This window comes from Heptranchias perlo, chromosome 16 (assembly GCF_035084215.1).
Source record: "Heptranchias perlo isolate sHepPer1 chromosome 16, sHepPer1.hap1, whole genome shotgun sequence".
NCBI lineage: Eukaryota > Metazoa > Chordata > Chondrichthyes > Hexanchiformes > Hexanchidae > Heptranchias > Heptranchias perlo.
The window spans coordinates 43,818,782-43,843,190 of NC_090340.1; the positions used below are offsets into that span (position 1 = coordinate 43,818,782).

A 24,409-nucleotide genomic window follows, 5' to 3' on the forward strand; every position below is an offset into this window, starting at 1 on the left:
CCAAGAAATGAAGCGTGGACTTTCAGCTGTGTATGACATAGTGCCGTACCACACAATGTCATCACCCACTAAGCCTTCAGAAGAGCTAAATCATAGTTTCAAGTTGTCCTGCTTTTGTGAAATTTTCTACAATATACTTGATTTTTTTTTAAACACAATTCTGAATGGCTTGCGATATCAAGCCAATGTATGTCTCCAGCTTTTCAGTGAATTAAACATGGTTTGGGCATAATTCTTAGTGAAAACATAATATATGATCTTTTAGTTCATAAATTTAAGTTTTGTTTCAAGATTTGGGCAAAATTGCATATTAAAGAAAGATCTGAAAACTGACAGTTCCAGTCAAGCTGTAGTTTCACAGATTTTTTTTCAACACAATGGTCAATATACAGTTGTTGGTGTTAGTCACAAATCAAATACAGCTGACATAAAGTAAGTGCAAGAGACCAATTAACATAAAGGAGCAAAGTTTAACATATTAAAAATCTTGCACACACTTCCTGTCTACTTTTGCATTATAAATTCCTACGTCCACATTTATAATGGAAACTGCCTATGTAAACTTGTCAAGCTATAGTTCTACTCTCTCCAAATCGGGGTGCTGCAGTGTCACCATTGTGCGTATTACAGCGTGACAAGCTTACCTGGGTAGTTTCCGTTATAAATGTGAGCATGGAAATTTATCCTAAAAATATAAAAATAGGTACAGAATGACAACTGTGTGCCTTGTCCAATTATCATCGGCCCTTAAATCCTGCTCATCCTGTAGACTACACTTGACACCCCATGTGCAGTGCCATGGGCGATCAACTACAACAGTAAGTTACTCGTGGTGGTTGGAAGAAACACAATCTTTTAAATAGTTGTGCAGGGTTTAAACACCATCAGCCAAGTAGAAAAGTGCTAAACTAAGCTCAAAAATTTCCTCAGTATTGGGAAGACCCACCTCCTGCTCCCTCGACCCTATTCCTACCAAACTGCTGACCAGCCAACTTCCCTTCCTGGCCCCTATGTTAGTTAATATTATTAACAGTTAACGGTTCCCTCTCCTCAGATACTGTCCCCCTCCTCTTCAAATCTGCTGTCATCACACGCTCAAAAAACCCAGCCTTGACCCCACTGTTCTTGCAAACTATCACTCCATCTCCAACCTCCCTTTCTTCTCCAAAGTCCTTAAACATGTTGTTGCCTCCCAAATCCGTGCCCATCTTTCCCACAACTCCATGTTTGAATCCCTCCTATCAGGTTTCTGTCCCTGCCACAGTACTGAAACGGCCCTGATCAAAGTCACAAATTATATTCTATGTGACTGTGACCATGGTAAACTATCCCTCCTCATCCTTCTCAACCTGTCTGCAGCCTTTGATACGGTTGACCACACCATCCTCCTCCAATGCCTCACCCCCATCATCCAGCTGGGTGGGACTGCACTCGCCTGGTTCCGTTCTTATCTATCCAGTCGTAGCCAGAGAATCACCTGCAATGGCTTCTCTTCCCACTCCGGTACCGCTACCTCTGGAGTCCCCCAAGCATCTATCCTTGGCCCCCTCCTATTTCTCATCGACATGCTGCCCCTCGGCGACATCGCCCAAAATCAGATTCCACATGTACGCTGACGACACCCAGCTCTACCTCACCCACCATCTCTCTCGACCCCTCCACTGTCTCTGATTTGTCACACTGCTTGTCCGACATCCAGTATTGGACGAGCAAAAATTTCTTCCAACTAAATATTGGGAAGACCGAAGCCATTGTCTTTGGTCCTCGCCGCAAACTCCGTTCCCTAGCCACTGTCTAAAGCTGAACCAGACCGTTTGCAACCTTGGCATCCTATTTGACCCTGAGATGAGCTTCCTACCACATACCCGCTCGATCACAAAGACCGCCTACTTCCACCTCCGTAACATCGCCGGTCTCCGCCCCTGCCTCAGCTCATCTGCTGCTGAAATCCTCATCCATGCCGTTGTTACTTCTAGACCCGACTATTCGAATGCTGTCCCGGCTGGCCTCTCATCTTCCACCCTCCATAAACTTGAGCTCATTCAAAGCTCTGCTGCCCGTATTCTAACTCGCACCAAGTCCTGTTCACCCATCACCCCTGTGCTCGCTGACCTACATTGGCTCCCAGTTCGGGACCGCCTTGATTGTAAAATTCTCATCCTTGTTTTCAAATCCTCCATGGCCTCACCCCTCCCTATCTCTGTAATCTCCTCCAGCCCTGCAACCCGCTCTATCTCTCCTCCTTGAAGACACTCCTTAAAACCTACCTCTTTGACCAAACTTTTGGTCGCTTGTCCTAATATCTCCTTATTTGGCTCGGTGTCAAATTTTGTTTAATAACGTTCCTGTGAAGCGCCTTCGGGACATTTTACTATGTTAAAGGCACTATATAAAAGCAAGTTATTGTTGTAAATGGGTAAGTGTTTGGCTCAGTGTGCCCATGATTTAGTGGAATGTCACTGCTATTTGTCCTGTGAAAGCATGCCTAATTTACACATGAATTAATCATGCTTATAAGTTACAAAAGTGCTTGGGTTGATCTCTCGATGATGATTTGAGCTGGCTTCTCGTCTGTGTGTGTATGTATATATAATATATTTATCATTCTTTTGAAATGCCATTGTTCTTCCCTTGTGGCTAGCTCAGTACAAGGGCAGCCACCTCGACATGGGAGAGCAGAGTAATCTGGAATCTTTCTTAACCTGTGCTGATGATGCTCTGTGTTTAAATGCCACGGGGTGTGGAGTACAAGCTGATGTATTTTTATTATATGCCCCTAAAGACTGACTGATTTCCTACATGGTGATTTAGCTGAGTGCCCAGTCACCTGATCCAAATCTACCAATAGAGGTTGCCAGTCTTAATGGCAGTCCTGAGAATGCACCTACTCCTTTCTGTTTGGGAAGTATGTGTTCTACTGCTTTCACTAATGGGCCATGCATATCCGTGTTTCAATTATTTTTATGGTGAGGAACTTATTAGCAGTAAAAAAACAAATGTGAGGACTTTTAAGAACTAAACATTCTTGTTATCAGTATGTTCATCATAAATGTTGCATGTCTCAATGAGAATCAAGACTCACTGCATCTTCTACTTAAGTCAATCTTTCCTAGGATCTCACAGCTGTGAAACTCTGCCTCCTTCAGTCTTTCTTTCCTCCTACTTTATTGGTCTTTTAAAATTTGAACATTGCATCACCTGATCACTACCTCATAATCTATTCTTTCTTTTACCTTTTCAGCACTGGTATCCTCTCTATGTGTCTTGGTCTTTACACATTAGTTTCTCGATAATAAAAAAAACTGTTACTAACCGATGAATTTTAGCTGACACTGGTATTTAAACTTTGGACTATCTTCTGATTATTTTGCTTTCCAGTTATTTGCAAGTGGGAGATGAGTCATTGAACAAAGCATGCATGGAGAACAGATGCTTTAACACTACAAGTATTAAGTTCCCATGTTTCTAACCACGTAGAAAGGTGGTCACTTATCAGTGAGAAAATATCGGGGCAATGTAACAAGAATAATGAGATTACACAGATTAAACAAGAACGGTGTTCCATTTTATTTTCTACATTCAATTATTGTATGATAAATGACTTAAAATGATCTGCTATTATTATAATGTAGCTTTAAGGGACCAATCTAAAAGATGATTAGAACTCTGGGCTTATTTGTGAGTCTGAGAAAGTTCATTTAAAACTTGCAAATAAAAACATTATAAAGGAATTTCCTGAACTCTGGCAATTCAACCACAGAAAATCACTGCTTGTCGTCTGTTGCTGATGTATTTCCTTGAATACTACCATATGCTTTAAAGTAAAATAATCAACTTCATTTGATACAACACCTGGATCCAACCACAACATTCAAATTATACCTTCAATGTCTGTAAGATTGAGGAGGGGGGAAGAGAGCTAGTATCCTTTTTGAGAGGAAATAAGAGTTGCTTTCTTGAAGCTGGTCACACAGATAAATCTTAATTTACCTGGATAACTTACTACAACTATAGAGTTCACATCAGACTTATATCATTCAAATTAATTTTGTTAGCTTCAGGTAGTGCATTATTTGGGTTTAAAGTAATGGCTTTTGTACAACAGGAATTAAAAGCTGAATTCAGTTTCTTTGTGTGTAAATCACATAGAATCAGAGTTAATGTTTTGGCTCAGTTAGGCCTTTATTTCCCATTGAAAATGTTGTTCACAAGTTTAGACAGATAGGACAATGCATTTAAATCATTAAAAAGATAAATATATCTGGAAAAAAATGAAGCCTTGATATAAACTCAGTTTGAGGCCTGAAAAAGAAAACCAGTGATTTTATTTAAAATGCTTTTATTCCATGGGTATTAATGATAATTTCAGTGCCAATAAAACTGTTCTATAAGATTTATAGGAACCAGTGTTTGGTGTTCAGATTCTGCCCAGAAATGCTGCCTGAGAAATACGGAATAACTCCTTCATCCTGATGTCTCACTCCAGAAAACTTAATGGACACTCACTGGTTATTTGTCTTTCCTCCCATTGAAAGAATTCCTCTAACATCGTCGTAGGTGAGATAGTTCCTATTTACCTCCATTTATATTGGTTTTATTCTTCCTGTTGTGCGTTCACTAACTGCACTCTCCTCCCCCTGGATATGCTGTGGAGAGCACATTGCCGACTGTTACAAATTCTATCTGCACCTAATGTGAGGTGAAGTGGAGAGTCTGTCAGACTTTTCCACTGATGCAGCTGATTGAGAATGTATTCCTAGTTGGACAGTGAGTGGCAGCTATTGTCTGGAAGTCTATAACCACATTGGTGTGGAGTAAGCACTGTAACTCTTATGATATTGTTCTGTTTCATGAGGGATGTTTTAAAAAAAAAAGTGATAAACATAGCCACCTGACTAAATAAAAAGTCCCAGTTCTTCGGATATTTCCATATAGCGTCCTAAGACGGTCACAGCACTGGCCCATACACAGCACCAAAAGCATGAGAATGGAGTGCAACTGATACTTTGATCTTCATAGCTTTGGTGACCTAGGGTAAAAATCCCTTCACTGAAAGCATGAACGTCATGTAATTCACTGCAGGGACAGTTTGTGCAAATCTGTTTTTGTTAATTTAGTGACAAACTGAAGAATGGGGAAGGGGAAGAACAATCACGAATGATGCAGCAGAACTATTCAGCACTGTACATTTGGTTCCTTACTGAAGCAAGGTTCACTCTTATCCCTAGGGTTTTTTGTGTGTTTCGACTGTGTGAAAATGGTTTGACATCTCCAAAGGAACATCTGGGTCACCTGGATGCTTCCTATCCCGGCCCTGCGCACTTTTGGCTCTTGTCCATGAAGGGGATTTTAAATGTGTTCCACGTGAGATGATCGGATGCATAAATGGTTGGTTCAGTTCTATAAAATAAAATGTTAACAATTACTGTATGATCCATCTTACAGACTCTAACATCCCAAGATGTAAAATATATCTTGATCCTTTTTCGATCACATGAGGATGTTTTACTTACTGATTTTTTACTTTTTTAAAAATATAAATAATCTATTATGTTTACTTTTGAGTTTTTTTTAAGATGTTTTAGCAACGCTTAACAAGACATTTACGCAACTACAGGGGACCCAACTTTTATAAGATAAATGCAATAACATTTGTAGATATCATATGATCAGACATCATGTGATCAAATGTCACATGATCCGATGTTATGTGGTCATAATGTCACACAATCAAACTTCCAGGAATGCCAACAACCAGAGTTAGCAACCCAACAGTCAGCTCCACCACCACTTTCCCCATCATCAGCCAGTTCTTGTCTAGGTCCCTGCTTTAAAGCACTTTATGCATCATTGGTGTTTGCTGATTTATGTACTCTTTAATAAACATTTATTTCCATAAACAAAGATTTCCTCATAATATACTCAAATGTTCACTGTTTACGCAATTTCTAAGTTTTTATACAAAAAATTTACCTTTAAGTCCAAAAATGGTTCACTGTCATTCTCAGAAGAGAACATTTTTTAATTGAATTTTAGCCAAAATGAAGAGGAAAGGGGTTTGTCATGATTGGCATACACAGTGCCCTATCAGGAGGAACCCAATAATTCAAATTCCTCTTGATATCTCTCGCAAGTTTCTGTTCCTATTCCCTTTCTGCAGCTCTTACTATCTTTTTTGTCTTCCTTTGCTGTTCTTTATATCTCTCCCAGACCCCTGGATCTACACTATTCTTTGCACTTTTGTATGCTCTTTCCTTTAGTTTCATGTTATCTCTCACCTCTATTCTCGACCATGGCTGTTTTATTTGGTAAGTAGAATTCTTGCCCCTTAGGGGTATATACTGGTCCTGTATTAAGCTAAATTCTTTTTTGAACACATCGCACTGCTTTACTTTTATGCTGAATGCAAAACTTAGCATGTGTTTTGTTTAACCAAGGTTGTGATGAGCATCAATGAAAGAAAAATAAGGATCACTGAAATACATGATAGCAGAGTTTTGAACGAGTTTATGGAGGGTGGACGATGGGAGGCCAGCTAGGAGAGTATTGGAATAGTTGAGTCTGGAGGTAACCAAAGCATGGATGAGGGTTTCAGCAGCAGATAAACTGAGGCAGGGGTGGAACGGCATATAGTTATATTCTGGCAAGTATCTCCCTGTTCCTTATTTTTCTTTCATTGGTGCTTATCACAACCTTGGTTAAACAAAATATATGCTAAGTTTTGCATTCAGCATAAAAGTAAAGCAGTATGAAACCAGGAAAGACTAATATCTGATATAATGACTGTGTGGCTTATCCTCCAAACAGTTCCAGCACTTGACATGTATGCAGGACCATTTGTTTTCGTCCTGGAATAATTTTAACTTTAGTTTGTGTCTCGTCTCTGTACCTTGAATTGCTTAGAGCCTTTGGTAGAACATTAGTTCTAGTTTTAGCCTCTTTTGTTTCAAAATGTTATTCATATTTTAATTTTAGTCTTGGAACAAAATTTGGTCAAAAATTTAGATTTTACTTTCCATATTTTCATTCTCGTCTTTTCAGATATATTATCAAAACTTGTTTCAAAGTTCACTTCTCGTGTAACTGAAAAAATGTTGAGAAATAAACTGTTGCTTGAATAACGACTAAGAAGGGAGAAGGTCACAGAGAGATACGGGGGCAGGGTGGGAGGAAGTAATTAAGAGTGGGAGGAGGCTTGTTTGGAGTATGAGCACTAGCAGAGATCAGCTGAGCCAAATAGTCTATTTCTGTGCTGTCGATTCTGTGTAATATTTTCTGCATCCATTTTAATTTCCAACATGTTTCGAAAGCTGTGGATCATAGACCATTTTATTTAAATCCTACAAATAAGTTTAATTTTAGTTTTAATTTAATCTATTTATCTCAAATCTTTGTCTTTTAGTTTTAGCCTTCATATAAATTTAATCCTAATTTTAATTTAGTCGCCAAATATACAATCAGTACGCTTCATGTCTATTTTCCTCCTCATTTTTAGAATGAAACAGCACTGGGCAGAACTAGAGAGCTCAATCTTTATCTCAGCGTGTGCTCACTGATACTGACCTGCACATGAATCATGTGGTGGATTCTCGTCATCAGAATCAGCAAAAACCTCTGCAAGTTCTTGGTCAGACATGTCCGTGAGTTCAGTCAGATCCATGAGGTCGAAGTGTACCTCGAGAGATGAGACGCTGCTGAGAGGCTCTGTGGATACAAATACACAAAAGAAAATGCTTGGTATGCATGCTGGTGCACTTTAACCCGCAGCTACCCAAAATTTTGGGTCCCGCTGTGGATTCAGAATGGTGTTAAGAATATTGCATGGAGGACCTTAGCAGCCATGTTCCTAAGTAACTGAATGGTATCCAATCTATAAAATATTACAATACAAAATGCAGATTTAGTGGGAGTGCTGCGTGCACCTTTTTCCATAGCATTGCTCACAATTGAATTCTGTATAGAGTACTGAGTGAAACCGTGTCACAGAAGCATGATTTACAAACAGAATCTGCTCATTTTTACCTTATTTTAATGTGTTTCACCCTCCTGTTTGTTGTGGGGAGTGTTGCACCTCACTGTGGTGGGGGATGGGGAAAGGAAATCTATCTTCTTGGAGCTATGATGTGGAGATGCCGGTGATGGACTGGGGTGGACAAATGTACAGTCGTACAACACCAGGTTATAGTCCAACAGCTTTATTTGAAATCACAAGCTTTCGGAGCTTAGCTCCTTCGTCAGGTGAGTGAAGAAGGGTTTCCATAAAAGCATTGCATATATAGTCAGAGAACAATGTCTGGTGATTACAGATAATCTTTCCAACTGCCCGTTATCGCCCCTCGGCAGGGAGATAATTCCAGCAATCAAAGGAGTGGATGGTGTTCAGACAGGTTTAGTCTGGGACACATTACATTCAAGAATACTGAATACACAAGGGGTCAGATAACAAAGACAGAGAGAGAGAGGCACCCGAAAGGCAGAGAGATAGAGAGAATGACCCATTGTATTAAAAACAGAACTTTTTTTCGCTGATGGGGTTACATGTAGCGTGACATGAACCCAAGATCCCGGTTGAGGTCGTCCTCATGGGTACGGAACTTGGCTATCAATTTCTGCTCGACGATTTTGCGTTGTCGTGTGTCTCGAAGGCTGCCTTGGAGAATGCTTACCCGAAGATCGGAGGCTGAATGTCCTTGACTGCTGAAGTGTTCCCCGACTGGGAGGGAACCCTCCTGTCTGGCGATTGTTGTGCGGTGTCCGTTCATCCGTTGTCGCAGTGTCTGCATGGTCTCGCCGATGTACCATGCTCCGGAGCATCCTTTCCTGCAACGTATGAGGTAGACAAAGTTGGCCGAGTCACAGGAGTATGAGCCATGTACCTGGTGGGTGGTGTCCTCTCGTGTGATGATGGTATCTGTGTCGATGATCTGGCATGTCTTGCAGAGGTTGCCGTGGCAGGGTTGTGTGGTGTCGTGGACGCTGTTCTCCTGAAAGCTGGGTAATTTGCAGCAAACGATGGTCTGTTTGAGGTTAGGTGGCTGTTTGAAAGCGAGTAGTGGAGGTGTGGGGATGGCCTTAGCGAGGTGTTCGTCGTCATCGATGACATGTTGAAGGCTGGAAAGAACATGGCGCAGTTTCTCCACTCCGGGGAAGTACTGGACGGCGAAGGGTACTCTGTTGGTTGTGTCCCATGTTTGTCTTCTGAAGAGGTCTATGCGATTTTTCGCTGTGGCCCGTCGGAACTGTCGATCGACGAGTCAAGCGTCATATCCCGTTCTTACGAGGGCGTCTTTCAGCATCTGTAGGTGTCCATCGCGTTCCTCCTCGTCTGAGCAGATCCTGTGTATTTGCAGGGCCTGTCCATAGGGGATGGCCTCTTTGACGTGGTTAGGGTGGAAGCTGGAAAAGTGGAGCATTGTGAGGTTGTCCGTGGTAGAGTGAGGTGCTGAGGTGCCCGTCTTTGATGGAGATTCGTGTGTCCAAGAATGAGACCGATTCTGAGGAGTAGTCCATGGTGAGTTTGATGGTGGAATGGAACTTGTTGATGTTATCGTGTAGTCTCTTCAGTGATTCTTCGCCGTTGGTCCATAGGAAGAAAATGCCGTCTATGTATCTGGTGTATAGCGTTGGTTGGAGGTCCTGTGCAGTGACGAAGTCGTGCTCGAACTTGTGCATGAAAATGTTGGCGTATTGGGGTTCGAATTTGGTCCCCATAGCTGTTCCGTGTGTTTGGGTAAAGAACTGGTTGTCGAAGGTGAAGACATTGTGATCCAGGATGAAGCGGATGAGTTGTAGGATGGCGTCTGGAGATTGGCTGTTGTTGGTGTTGAGTACTGAGGCTGTCGCAGCGATGCCATCATCGTGGGGGATACTGGTGTAGAGTGCCGAGACGTCCATCGTGGTGAGAAGTGTTCCTGGTTCAACTGGTCCGTGGGTGCTGAGTTTTTGTAGGAAGTCTGTAGTGTCGCGACAGAAGATGGGGGTACCCTGTACGATAGGTTTCAGGATGCCCGCGACGTATCCAGAGAGGTTCTCACACAGGGTTCCGTTGCCTGATACGATAGGATGTCCGGGTGTGTTGGCTTTGTGTATCTTTGGGAGGCAATAGAAGTCTCCCACGCGGGGAGTACATGGAATGAGAGCGCGTAGGATGCTTTGAAGGTCTGGATCGAAGGTCTTGATCAGTTTGTTGAGCTGGTGGGTGTGTTCTTTGGTCGGATCCGCGGGTAACCGTCTGTAGTGTTCCTGGTTGTCCGGTTGTCAGTATGCTTCTTTGCAATAGCCCGTTCTGTTCTGTATGACGATGGCTCCTCCTTTGTCCGCTGGTTTGATGACGATTGTTGCGGTTGGTCTTGAGAGTGTCGATGGCGTTGCGCTGTGCTCGGGTGACATTCTGGATTGTCTTGTGAGTGCGGCTGATGAATCTGGCATTGACGCATCTCCTGACAGCTTGAGCATACATGTCAAGCTTAGGGCAGCATCCCTCCGGAGGAGTCCAATTTGATTCTTTCTTCTTCGGTTGCTGTACCGCGGATCCCTCTGTCTGCTGTTCCAGATCGTTGATTGTCTCATTGGGTTCGCTGCTGAAATCTTGGGATTTGTGGAAGAATTCCCGGAGCCTCATTCTCCTGATGAATTCCTCTGTGTCCACCGCAAGACCGATGCAGACACTGCGACAACGGATGAACGGACACCGCACAACAATCGCCAGACAGGAGGGTTCCCTCCCAGTCGGGGAACACTTCAGCAGTCAAGGACATTCAGCCTCCGATCTTCGGGTAAGCGTTCTCCAAGGCGGCCTTCGAGACACACGACAACGCAAAATCGTCGAGCAGAAATTGATAGCCAAGTTCCGCACCTATGAGGACGGCCTCAACCGGGATCTTGGGTTCATGTCACGCTACATGTAACCCCATCAGCGAAAAAAAGTTCTGTTTTTAATACAACGGGTTATTCTCTCTCTCTCTGCCTTTCGGGTGCCTCTCTCTCTCTCTGTCTTTGTTATCTGACCCCTTGTGTATTCAGTATTCTTGAATGTAATGTGTCCCAGACTAAACCTGTCTGAACACCATCCACTCCTTTGATTGCTGGAATTATCTCCCTGCCAAGGGGTGATAACGGACAGTTGGAAAGATTATCTGTAATCACCAGACATTGTTCTCTGACTATATATGCGATGCTTTTATGGAAACCCTTCTTCACTCACCTGACGAAGGAGCTAAGCTCTGAAAGCTTGTGATTTCAAATAAAGCTGTTGGACTATAACCTGGTGTTGTACGACTCTATTCTTGGAGCTAAATTACGTTAGCCTGCATGTTGTGGGTAGCCCCAGGTCTACAGGAAAAGTGAAGCCTCTCAGACTGCTGCCCAAAATGGTTCAAAGTGGGAGTATGTGTGTAGCTGTGTACCATTCTGACTGCAGCTCCTCCAGCAGTCATTCTTTAGAGAGTGATAGAATTTGTGAGGCATGTATGGGATGCAGTATGCTCAGTTTATGATCTTGAACTGGCCTTCACACATTCTGCCGCATGTGATAGTTGTGGGGGTCTGCCTCTACCCCACTCGTTCCATTTCTCCTATATCTTGTTCCCAGCCCTTTTCAGAATTTTTATACTGCCTTTTGATTTGGAGGCAAACATGGTGCAAAAGGTAGCAATGTATTTGTGGGATTTTGTTAATGAGTGGAGGTACAACTCCAGAGAGGGTTGGCTAAATCAGTGTTTTTGGAGTGTGGCTGGGTGCTGGACAAAGGATTTAATTTGAAGGTAGTGGTACCTGTCATGTCGGGTGAGGTAGAATTTGTCAACCAATTATTGGAAGAGGATAATATGACCGTTGTGGAGGAGCAGGCCAGCCTGTTGACGCCTTTCTGTGCCAAGCTCAGAATCCACTCATAGTGAATGCACATTGGAGTTCCCTGCTGCATCAGATTGGAAGAGGGATGAATAAGCTCCAGGATGATTTTCAGTGAGATACAGGCCTCCTCCCAGACTGAAAGTGTCTTTGTTACGTTAAGGTTTCTTGACTCTTTCTGAAAGATCTATGAGAGGAAGGCTATGTAAGCAGCTGGGTGAGTGGTACTGGTCTCCATGGCAGAGGTTATAATAGCATGGGTTACATCATTATGATATGGGAAGCAGCTATCTACGGGTTTGATGTATACACTTGACGTTATGGGTAATGGTTCATATAAATTAAGAAACAATTTGTAAATCCCAATAAATCTTGCATCCTGATTGGAATTCCAGTAGGATTTGCATCTTCTTGATCCAAATTCACACCAGATTAGGCAGCACATTGCGTATAGTCTATGTTAATAATGTGTTTTGTGGTAATGTGAAGCCAAGTACAATCTGCCTGTATTATGTTTCCTGTCCCAAAAACCTGGACCTGTGAAGGATAATACTATACAGTTAGTTTGTTCTCCATTTGGACTGAATCTAATTTCCCCCAGAGCTGCTGCAGTGAATAGTGGAGGAGCCTGCTATGTCTGACTGCCAGAAAAACTATGGAGCCTATGTGGAGGTAAAAGGAGTATAGGGATAATAAGAAATTAAATAAGTTAAATGTGGTACGACACTCTACAACAGCAACATTTGTTTTCAGATCAGCCATATCCAGAAAGATCACATCAATATGTAATTCAGATGAGGTGCACAGATTACCAAAGTAATTAAAAGATTACTTGCAAAGTTAACCTATTAATATGCACAGCTACAGCTTTTATCATTACTTATGGCTTAAAATGGCTTCAGAGGAAATCTTATTTATTTGTTTGCAAACAGAATAAACTATCGAAATAAATCATTGTGCCACTTGCTTGTGATATCATGATGATGAAAATGATGCACAGCCTTTCACGTTCTTTTCCATCCCCCAACAAAATGAAAACTGCATTGTGACCTGTTTCGATGCTACACTTGATCTTAGCATTAACTGAGTCAGACAAAACTGAAAATTCTGAGTTTAGGAAGAACATTAGATCATATACCACTAAAACTGACATTTTGGTGAGGATGCGAGTTGTAAACACAATGAAAATACCAGACCTCAGAGGGCTGATTTTAACGTGCTATGAAGCAGGCCTGAGTAATGGACTGTGCCTGGTGCCTGAGGAACTATGCTCCAATGAGAAGAAGGGAGAAAATTGGCGCAAGAAAAATATTAGAACCATTTCAAGACCAGGACTCAGATGGTTAAATAAAAGATTGTATAAAGAGTAAAAATAATTCAAGTGAATCAGAAAGGGAGGATACTGAAGGAAATGATGAGTGAAATAATTAAATTGCAAATACTGTACAACCTTCCGGACTCAATACTGATTTCAATAACTTCAGATCATAACCACTGCTCCCATTTTTTCGGACAGCAAGTGCTGGTGATGGTTCTGCTGTTGCCAGTCACAGCTCCTCTACAATCTTTTGTTTCTTAACTTGTCCCATTACCACCCCCTTTACCTTGCACCATCATCCCTTTTGTCATTTAATCACTCCTGCCCTCCATCCTATCACTGACCTTCCCTTTTGTTCTTTCCTCCCCACCCCTCCCTCCCTCCTTTCCCTGGCTCTGTACTTGCTTAAAAACTTTAACTCTTTAACATCTTCCAGTTCTGACAAAAGGTCTTCGACCTGAAACGTTAAGTCTGTTTCTTTCTCCACAGATGCTGCCTGACTTGCTGAGCTTTTCCAGCATTTTCTGTTTCTATTTCAGTTTTCCAGCATCCGCAGTACTTTGCTTTTGAAATTGAAAATAGAACGTGATTTAATACAAAATTTGCTTGGTCACAACAAAAATTTCAGAGTTAAACTACAATTGGGAACATTAAGGGGTAGGTGATGAGAATATGATAATATTTATAAATTATTCAGAAGTTTTAACACGAGGAATAAATGTCAGCGTCCAAGCATTGGAAGGGAGACTCCAAATTTATGCCTTTATGGCTACTTCTCAGAACAAGGAACAATCTTTAAGGGATTAGACCTTGGACCTTTGCTTTTTGGGAACAGTAGGAGAATTAGTGATGATAAAAAATAGTGAAATTCTTTACATTAAATTTAGAAATTAGAAGGACAGGGTTTGAAAGATGGGAAATCAGTACCAAAATGATAACTGTGATCTGAGCATTATTAATTTATGAAATAAATTGCTGTTCATGCACTGGAGAATAATTCAGTAGTTATCCAAAAATTAATTGATCTGAACCACAAAACAGCTACAGACTTTGGCCTGAATCTAGAGCAGAGAAATGATGGACAGGATGTAAAATGTTGTTCTTTTTTGAGTTCCCCGCAGCATACAGTCAGTGGGCAGGCAGGCAAACTATTCCCAAACATTTACCAAAGTTGCTTTCAATCTGAGGCTGGCCTGGATTATTTGCCTGCCAATTTTTCCTTCCTTCCTGTTTAATAGCACGTGGCATGTCATTTTCCAGACTGTGACCAAGATTGTACACTCACTGTTTGGAAAACTGTGAGTAAAAACCTGCAATGCACCAACTCATGGTACAATGTACAAGAGCATCAATGCGTATCTTGTACACTGGAACACTGTTGAAAATTTTTATGAACTCAGCAGGACTTTCAGTTCCTTTTACAATTGATCGGATAATCAGATTCAGGATGTTATGGATGCATTTTAAAGTAATAGAACAAGCAAGTTAATATATTAGGGCAGTTAATACATACGCCTTCTCTCTACCACCTGCAGTAGTCCTGATGTGGAAATTGGGATTCCGTCCTCCTCGTCTGCAGGGGGGATGTGAGATTCAGAGTTAGCTGACTGTTCTTGATCCTTTGGTTTCTTTGGACTCTGTTTGCTTTTGTCAAACTCTCCTGGAGTGGGAGAATGTGAGGGGAAGAAAAAGACATTATTTTAGAAATGCATAAAGCAAAGATTTACCCATCATTCCCATCTTCACTGCCCTAAACTGGTTCCTGGTTCTCCAATGCATCACATTTAAAATTCCTCATCCTTGTCTATAATCCCTCCATGGTCTTGTACCAAATATGAAAAAATGACTGCATGTGCAGATATATATATATATATATATATATATATAAATAAAAGGTGTATGTATTCTGCAGTATATATATAATTGTATATGTGTGTGTTGAGTGGAATGTGGGTGTATTTGCTTTTTGTTTTTGGGGTGTCTGAGAGTGAACAAGAATATTGGGGCATATTTGATTGAGATTGGCTCTGGGGAGAATTCATACAACACAGTGTGGCTCTTGGTAGCATGTAGTAGACTGAACTTATCCATATCTGTGCACATGTAGAGGATATGTGCAGTTATACATGCATACACATACACTATCGAGAGGTATGTATGTATTTGAATATAAGGATATGAACTTGTGTGGAGGGGCTAAAGTAAGTGTGTATTTCTGTTCAGAAGTAAGTGCTTTTGTTAATGTATACAGGTATACTACTACTTATGTGTGGCAGGGGTATGTGCGTGTTTAAGTGTGGGAAGTGTATGTGTTAATGTAGAGCGTGTCCATATGGAGATATTTCACTGCACAAATCTTTTATGTAAAGCAATTGCTGTTGGACTTGCCTCCATCTGGTAGGGATGGTAATTAATTAATTTCTCAGCTAGCAACTCATTAAATATTGACAGCTGCTTTGGCAGGTGCCCTGCCAATAAATAACTGTACTACATGACATGAAGGAAAAGACCAAATAGAATCCTCTCACATTTCAGTGATGGTGCATTCTATCAAACATTACACAGAAACCACAATAAAGAGTATTCAATAAACTGAAAAGAAAAACAAACAAAACCACACTGATGATAAAAGCAGAGGTATAGAATATTGGACGGCCAAATAATTCCTTCTTATTTTCTGTAATGTTGATAATGTTACTAGAAATTAAGATTCATCAGACATTATTAAGATAAAATTCTACTACCTCAGGCAGAAATTACCTATGAAACTTACAAAAAACATAAAAACAACCTCTCCTCTTTTGTGATAATGTTTGTTAAAAGTTCCACAAGAGATAGATAAAAAGCTTTGAATGTGCTTCAGAGTTCAATAATGCTATCACCATTGAAAATAAAACCATAGCCCCTTGTGAGCACATCATCTAATGCCATGCTTGAATTAGTAATATGTGTGAAAGTATATCAGTGTATTCGTACTAAAAAAAAAACCTGAAAATGCTGAAATTATGAAATCCTGGAAATAGACACTAGGTTTGACAGATTCTGTAAAGAGAAAAGAAAGGTGTAGACCCTTAGTAATATTTTTTTCTTGTTAGCAAGAGTCTGAAGTGCATGGAGAGCCATCACCACACTTAGCAGTCTCAAAACCAGACTACTGAGAAATATACATAGATAGAGTTTCTGTTTACGTGATACAGAGTGAACACACTCTCTTTACGACATACCCTGCTTACCTAAGCCCAGATGTTAGCAAGCTGGAACTACTGGAAATGAACTGTGGGGAGACTCTTAACCCCCAGTCTCTCCAGGTCCCATTAAGGAACCACACTGGGCTGACATACATTTATCCTTCCACCACCAGATATGTTATTTTGGTGCCATCTTGACCCCAAAGAGAACATCCTTATCTCAAGCCTGCCCCTAAGAAGGACAGTCACTCTATAGCTCACCATAAAATGTGTGAGTGATTTACCATCATGCCTCCCTCCATTGCATGGATGTACAATATATCCCTTTGAACTGTGGAGCATCAGCAGCAAGTGCTTGCCTCTCTGTAACCCAATAATGGTAAGCACAATCTTTAGCTCTGACAAATGGATCTATGCCCAAAATGTTAACCCATAGAAACAGAAATACATCTAAGTTACAACAAAGAAAGAGGCCATTCAGCCCAGCCAATCTGTATCGACATTTATCCTCCAGGCCAAAAAGTGGTCCTAATTAAATTTACCCGCTCTGCTCCCATATTCCTTCACTTACCCATTCAATCTAATCTTGAATGTTGACATAGTTTCTGCCTCAGCCACTAACCCGGGCAGTGAAATTCAAAGCCTCACAACTCTTTATGTAAAGAAGTTTCTCTTGCTCTCTGTTCTAAATCTTTTACATTTAATCTTGTATCTATGGTCTTTTGTTCTAGACCTCTCAATTACTGGAAACAGTCTGCTTCTATCTACCCCGTATCATCCTTTCATAATTTTAAACAATTTTACAACACCAAGTTATAGTCCAGCAATTTTATTTTAAATTCACAAGCTTTCGGAGGCTTCCTCCTTCCTCAGGTGAACGAAATGAAATTACAATTGTCAACCCCAGTCCATCACCGGCATCTCCACTTCATAATTTTAAACATTTCTATCATATTGCCCCATAATCTGAATTGTTTTAACAATAAAAGCCACAATTTTTCAAGTCAGTCTTCATATTTGTATTTCCTCATACCAAGCAGCATTCTAGTGCATCCGCATTGTACCCTCTCTAGCATCTCAATATCCTTGCTATAGTGTGAAACCCAATACTCCACTCTAACTGCTCTTATTGAGGTTCTACATAGGCTCCTCATTTTTTGACTTTATATTCTATACCTCTAGTGCTAAAACCTAGAATTCCATTAGCTTTTTTATAGCCATATCAACCTGTGGCGTAACTTTAATGTCCTGTGAACCTGTATCCCCAAATCCCACTGCTTTTCCACAGCACCGAGCCTACTTTGATTCAGAGTATAATTACTGCTCTTATTTTTTTAATCAAAATGTATCACCTCACACTTACTGATACTGAATTCCATCTGCCACTTTTTAGCCCATTCCTCATCTTGTCAATATCCCTTTCTAGCTTCCTTTGGTCTTCTAAAGAATTAACTATATCTCCTATTTTGATATCATCTGTAAAGTTTGACCCACTTCTCCTAGGCGTATATCCAAATCGCTGATAGGCACAGTGAATAGAAGTGACCCCAAACTGAATCCTGTGGGACACCACTATCCAATTCTAACCACCCTGAAAAACTGCCCTTAACTCCCAGGGAGTGATTTTAACCTTACCTGTCCAGCGGAAACCGGGTGTGCGGGCAGTTAAAATCGTCCAGGTTACTGAGCCGTCCGTATCCCATGATTGTTATGCAGGCTTCTGGACAGGTGGCTAAGCTGCTTTAAATATGCAGATAGGGGTTCAATTACATCATCAGGCCCCGAATGCAATTTTATCTCCAGCCTGAGCAGGGAAGTCACTGCAGCTTTCCCGCCAGGCTGAACCAGGTCAGAAGAGGATCGGGGTGTGAAGAGGTCCTGAAATGTAACTTTTTCACTTTTCTTTGTGGAGCCAGGAGGAGCCCCACAAGGAAAGTTTAGGCCTCTCTTCCCCCCCTTCCTGCCAGAAGTTAAAATCGAGGCACTCTGTTTCCTCCCTTCTCACCAATTTTTAATCCAGTTTGCTATCCTCCCCTAATTCCATACCCCTTAATTTTCTCCAGTGCTCTTCCGTGTGGTACCTTGTCAAAGACTTTTCTAAAGACCAAGTACAGTACATCCACTACATTTCCCTCATCTACCATATCTGTAACCTCATCAAGGAATTGTTTGAGGTTTGTCAAGCATGACTGTCCCTCTTAACATCCATGCTGGCTACTTCTTTTCTTCTTACAGATGCTGATGGACCGACTGAGACTTTCCAGCATTTTCTGGTTTTATCTTGATGTATTAGTGAATTGCCCATTCTCTGTTCCACAATTAGTGTGCATTTCTATTGCATATAACCTTGCTGATACTTTGTTGTATCCTTCAATTGTGAAAGCAATCTTATGTAATGACATACTGCTTCACATAAGGAAATCAAGACTTCCTTAAATTAAAATTATGGAAATGATAATTTTGCATGAAAGAATACTTTTAATGTTTACTTTATTTTAATCTATTATTTCCCAGTGGATTCCCACTTTGTTGCTGTTTACATGGGAAGGAGTGACCAGTCTTACAGAAGACTGTAAGCTACAATCTTCTCAGCAGCAACTGTCAATATTCCTGCATAATTGTCTGATAGGAGACAGGAGGATGCCTTTTATTTGTTGGATAGGTTAGTTGACTATTTCCACACCCCCCACCCTTCTCCCCTGCAGGCCAGAAGGAATAACCTCTGTGAAGGATTTGTTTAGAAACTGGTAGAGAACATCTTAATATACCAGTTGGTTGCGAAACCTTTAATATACTCATTTATTTAAGCTTTGCTAGTGAACTACCCATTCTCTGCTCCAAAATGATTATGCATTTATATTTCTTGTACATAACTTTGCTGATACTTTGATACTCTTATCAACTGGGGAAGTAACCTTGTGCAATGATATCCTATATCACGATGTGGAGATGCCGGTGATGGACTGGGGTTGACAATTGTAAACAATTTTACAACACCAAGTTATAGTCCAACAATTTTATTTGAAATCAAATTAGATTTCAAATAAAAATTGTTGGACTATAACTTGGTGTTGTAAAATTGTTTACAATCCTATATCACAGCACAATAATTGTAGAGCAGAGAATGGGCAGTTCAGAACATGGTCCCAGTTAATTTAACCCTAGATATTTTCAAGTGTATTTTCATACCCAGCCCCCAGATCATATCCCAGGAGCTGTAGTCCCAAGCCTCAACAGTTTTCTCATCAGCAGTACAACAAATATCTGCTTTCAGCATGTTTAAAGGACCTACACAGGGCAGCTTGTGAATTCAATATTCTAGATGTTCAAGTCCAACGTCTTGTACCGGGCTTATTCATCACCAACTGCTTAATCCCTTGTGTGAGAGGCTTTAGCAAAAAACTGACTGTCTCTTCAGGGTACTCAAGGACAGGTTGGTGTGTACTGTAGACCTCCATACCTACAACTGTTTTCCCTTTTTGCCTCAAATCCACCTCACATTTTGGGTTTGGATTGGGTATAAATCCTGCACATGGTACATGATTTAGTTTTAAATGTATTAATTTCTGCAGTGAATTTTATGTTTGATATTCATTGTTCGCACTTAAGTAAAGGTTTTTTTTATCATAAGAACAGTCAAGAATGAAAATAGCCCATTCAGCTCATTGAAGCTTGTTCCTCCATTACTAATTTAACTCACCCAGCTGCATTCTAAACATCTAAAATTGTTTTTTTCTAATTTAAGTTTGTCTTCTTTTCCTGTTAGCCTGACTTACTTTGAAGTAAAATGTTGACTTTAATTTATTTATACCCAATAAACAAATAAATCCTACAGTAGATATCATATAATAATTTGTACATAGTCTGAAAAAGTCAATTTATTTAAAGAAATTAAATATTCATGAATTATAGAAAGATCAATTCCAGTGACCTTTATATATGTATCCAGCAATGTCTAGCAAATGGCCTTTTTGAGGGCAGCTATGTTGATTTCTTTGCTAAGACCAGTGTTTGAACTCAGAACAACACTTTGCATGTTAGGCCCGTAATGGGTGATATGTTTTTAAGATTGAAAGAACTAATTTGCATTTATATAGTGCCTTTCACAACATCAGGACATCCCAAAAGTCTTCACAGTCACTGAAGTGGTGAGCAAGATGTTAGCCAAAGAGCTGGGGATTAAGAGGATCTTATAGGAGGAGAGGGAGATGGAGGAATTTGGGGGAATTCCAGAACATAGGGCCTAGATAGCTCAAGGCGCAGCCACCAATGGTGAGGCAGAATGGAGGAATGCATGAGAGGCCAAAGAGTTTGGGGGCAGCGAGGGGGGTGTTATAGAGCAAGGCAGGAGAGATGCTATGGAGGGATTTAAACACAAGAATGAACATTTTACATTTGAGGTATTGGGAGACCAGGAGCCTAAGTACATCAGCAAGAACAGGGGCGATGGGTGAGCAGGAAGATGCGGGATAGGACATGAGCAACAGAGTTTTAGATGAGCTGAAATTTAGAGGGTGGCTGCCGGGGAGAGCGTTGGAATAGTCAGGTCTGGAGGTGACAAAAGTATGGACGAGGCTTTCAGCAGCAGATGGGCTGAGGTAGGGGTGGAGCCAGACTATATTACAGAGATGGAAATAGGTGGTCTTTGTGATGGGGAGGATATGCAGAAACTAAGCTCGGGGTCAAACTGGAATTGCAGACAGTCTGATTCATCCTGACACAGTGGCCAGAGAGGGGGTGGAGTTGGTGTGAGTGTACAGAATTTGTGCCGTTGGCCGAAGTCGATGGCTTCAGTCTTCCCAATGAAGGAAACTACAATTTATCGAATACTGTATGTCAGACAAGCAATCTGATGGGACAGAGGTAATGAAGAGGTCAAGAGAGATGGTGGAGAGGTAGAGCCTTTACTAGAGAGTTAAAATCTAGGCTAAAGCTATTCTGCATTTCGATGAACGGTTTTTTAGGAAATAGTCTTTATTGCCACAAATTTCCTTTGAAGTTCTCCCAATAACTTCATTGAAGATCGGCAGAAACCAGTTCATGTGGTTTATCTGGGGTTTCTGTTAATCTTTCACTGGGGGCAGCCAATCGGGAGAATGCCCAGGGAAATTCCCGGCTTATGTTTTTTTGGGGGAGGAGGATTAATAAATAAGACTTTTTCTAATACCTAATCTAAATTTATTCTAAGAGGTGAAGTTTTCATCATGTGTTAATATTATGTTTACCAATGAGATCACTTGATTGTAATAAACTTTTTGACTGTGCTGTAATATTACAAGATATAGTACTGATGATTACAATGTCTATTGTAGGTAATTGCTGCATGTGAAAATGGGACTATAAATGTCAAAATCAGATCCTGTTATCAGTAACAGTACGAGTTAACATAACTGCATTCCTATATTTCTGAATAAATCACGAGTTCTTTTGACTGTATCTAAAAGCTTAATAAGCAGTTGGGTGTAAAAATGAGTAAGGCACTTATCTTTACATGCCTATGATCATGACACAGAGTTCCAGAACTGGCTGAAACATATCAGACATCAGTGATGAATTCAGTCAAATCTTGGCCACATCACCAGCTGGAAAGCACGGTGTATCTGCTCGTGTGTGTGCGCGTGTGTGTGTGTTTTTTTTGGAGGTCAGGGGAAAGGAGGGCTGTTAGCTGAAAAAACTGGCAGTATGTTTCACCCTGCATGCATTCAGACAGGCAGAGATCAATGCTTGCAATACAGTTATGGAGAATTATCTCCATATATAAAGCTTTGTCTTTCACACAGCTTGATTTATATGTGTTATTCTTTAGTAATAGAATGTGGTAGATACCATTAAAGTGTAAGAATTTGTTAAAGCACTATATAAATCAAGTTGTTGTTGTCATATCTACTTGTCTCCCCAAATGTTCCCTTTCTAATGCTGACGGTCCTGGGGTATGGTTCCATGGACATTGGTTGCCCCAGTAGGGCAGTCAAGAAAGTGAGTGTCAACAGATTACTCCTCCATGTGGTGGGGTGGGGGTGTGGCCATGATTAAGCCCACATGTGCAGCTTCCAGCAGAGATCATTGGACAGTCATCACAAACACAAACCATAACTGATTTCCCTCCTCCCCAAAGTAGGGACAGTGGATATTACTTAAGACAATTTTTTCTTAGATCACTTCATGGCTTATTGAGTTTAGTACCTGAGCCATACAGAAAAGGAATCCTAGAATTGATCCCTGGTCTCTACTGAGTTAGCTGATTACAGCTAGGATGGCTACAATTGGCTTCAGTGCTCCTGAGTTAGAGGAAAATAAAATTAGCCAGGATTCCTGTTACATGAGGAACATAAGGAATAGGACCAGGCGTAGGCCATTTGGCCCCTCAAACCTGCTCCGTCATTCAATAAGATCATGGCTGATCTTCTACCTCAACTCTACTTTCCCACCCTATCCCCATATCCCTTGATTCCCTTAGTCTAAAAATGTTTTGTTGGCTCTTGAAGTATACCTATCTGGAAGTGGGGTGAGGATAGCATTCGGTTCAGCTGTGATGCCCCATGTGGTTAATTAGCTTGTCACTACTCTTAGTCAAAGCTCAGACATGAATAACGGCAAAATACTGGAGGACAAGTACTAGAGGACTACTACTGGTGCCCATGGAACCGTACCATGAAACCAATGCTTCAAGGAAAGGGAGAGAATGTTGATCATGATACCCCCCACTGATTTTTTGATTACAGTAACTGGACAGTTAAAGCAAATTAATCAACATGGTGTTTTTTTTAAATTAATTTCACTCGTGTCTGATGAAACAAAAATTTTAAATAAAACATGAAAGCAGGTCCTCAGCACTAAAGTTACTGGTGCAGTAATGACCTGCAATGTAGACATGTTCCTCAGTGGATGTATCAGTTATAAATTGTGAGAAATCAGTGATACACTGAATTAAGTGTTTTGCATGAACAGTTTCTGGATGAAATCTGTGGAAGGCAGTTCTTACTGTTTGAAATTGTAAAATAATTACATGAAATGTGAATGATATAAATATTTAAACAATAAGCCATTGAACATTAAATATTGAGCACAATGTTAGACAAGGGATGTACTAGGAAGAAGTTCACCAAGACTAGTCATTTTGTAATAAGTGAACATTAAAAGATACATATAAATCACAGTAGTCAGGTGCACAACCCTCATATTGGTTACACGCGAAACAGATCAGAGAAATTGTTTCTTTCCAGTTTAAGTATTACAAAAAAATATTCCTGACTTAGTCACATTTTGGTGAATATCACTTTTATAAATAATCTGTGATGTAAAACATGTTCACCTCGGCAGGCTATAAAGAACTCCAGATATAAAGGGTTAACTCTTTTTTAGTGTAAAATGCTGCTTACCCTGAGCTACTGCCCCTCCTTGTTTCTCCATCCAGACAGTCTGACTCGATCCCACCTTCCTGCAAACTCCACACCATCAGAGGGGAACAGAAAAGGGAGAAAAAGGCGAGCGCGTAAAAAAAAACAACTGTAGTGCCAGAGATCAACACCACCCAGATCTGAGCATTGCACCAGCACCAAAAAAACAATGCAATGCAAGCATATCAGATCGCAAATTGGAAGATTACAGTGCAAAGTAAGCATTGCATTGCAAATGAGGATGAGAGACTGCAGACGGTCTCTGGCAGTCAGCCCAGATAGAGGAACTGTGATCGGGGTGTACCATTCAGCACGCTACCTCACTCAATGAATCATCACAGACTTTCTCAATAGTATGGCCAACAAAATCTGAATGAATTTAGTTACACAGCGCTGTGTGATAGAGAAGCAGGAAAAAATATTTATGCAGCAGTTTTTCAACAGACAAGAAAACTACCTCAATAATTCATATGGACTACACCATCTTTTGTTGCATTGTCCCACAGGGATTTTTTTAACATCGTCTCCAGTTTTTTTTTGACAGTTTTCTCTTGCAAAAATGTTATGTGTGTTAAACGGAGCGCGTGATCAGAGGTCAATCCTTTGTTCACAATGAAAGCTGAAAGTCATACGCACTGCATTTTGAACTACCATTA

At 40.7% G+C, this 24,409-nt stretch overlaps 1 protein-coding gene across 1 annotated transcript; it reads right to left on the reverse strand.

Moving 5' to 3' along the window:
* Positions 1-3,563: 3,563 nt before the first annotated feature.
* dbndd1 (dysbindin domain containing 1) lies at positions 3,564-23,987 on the reverse strand. The gene is made up of 4 exons (XM_067998037.1): positions 23,736-23,987; positions 14,682-14,828; positions 7,564-7,704; positions 3,564-5,400 (listed from the first exon to the last, which is right to left on the reverse strand). Exons 1-4 carry the CDS (start codon positions 23,764-23,766, stop codon positions 5,225-5,227), a joined length of 495 nt encoding a protein of 164 aa, XP_067854138.1. The 5' UTR covers positions 23,767-23,987; the 3' UTR covers positions 3,564-5,224.
* Between the last annotated feature and the right edge of the window lie 422 nt (positions 23,988-24,409).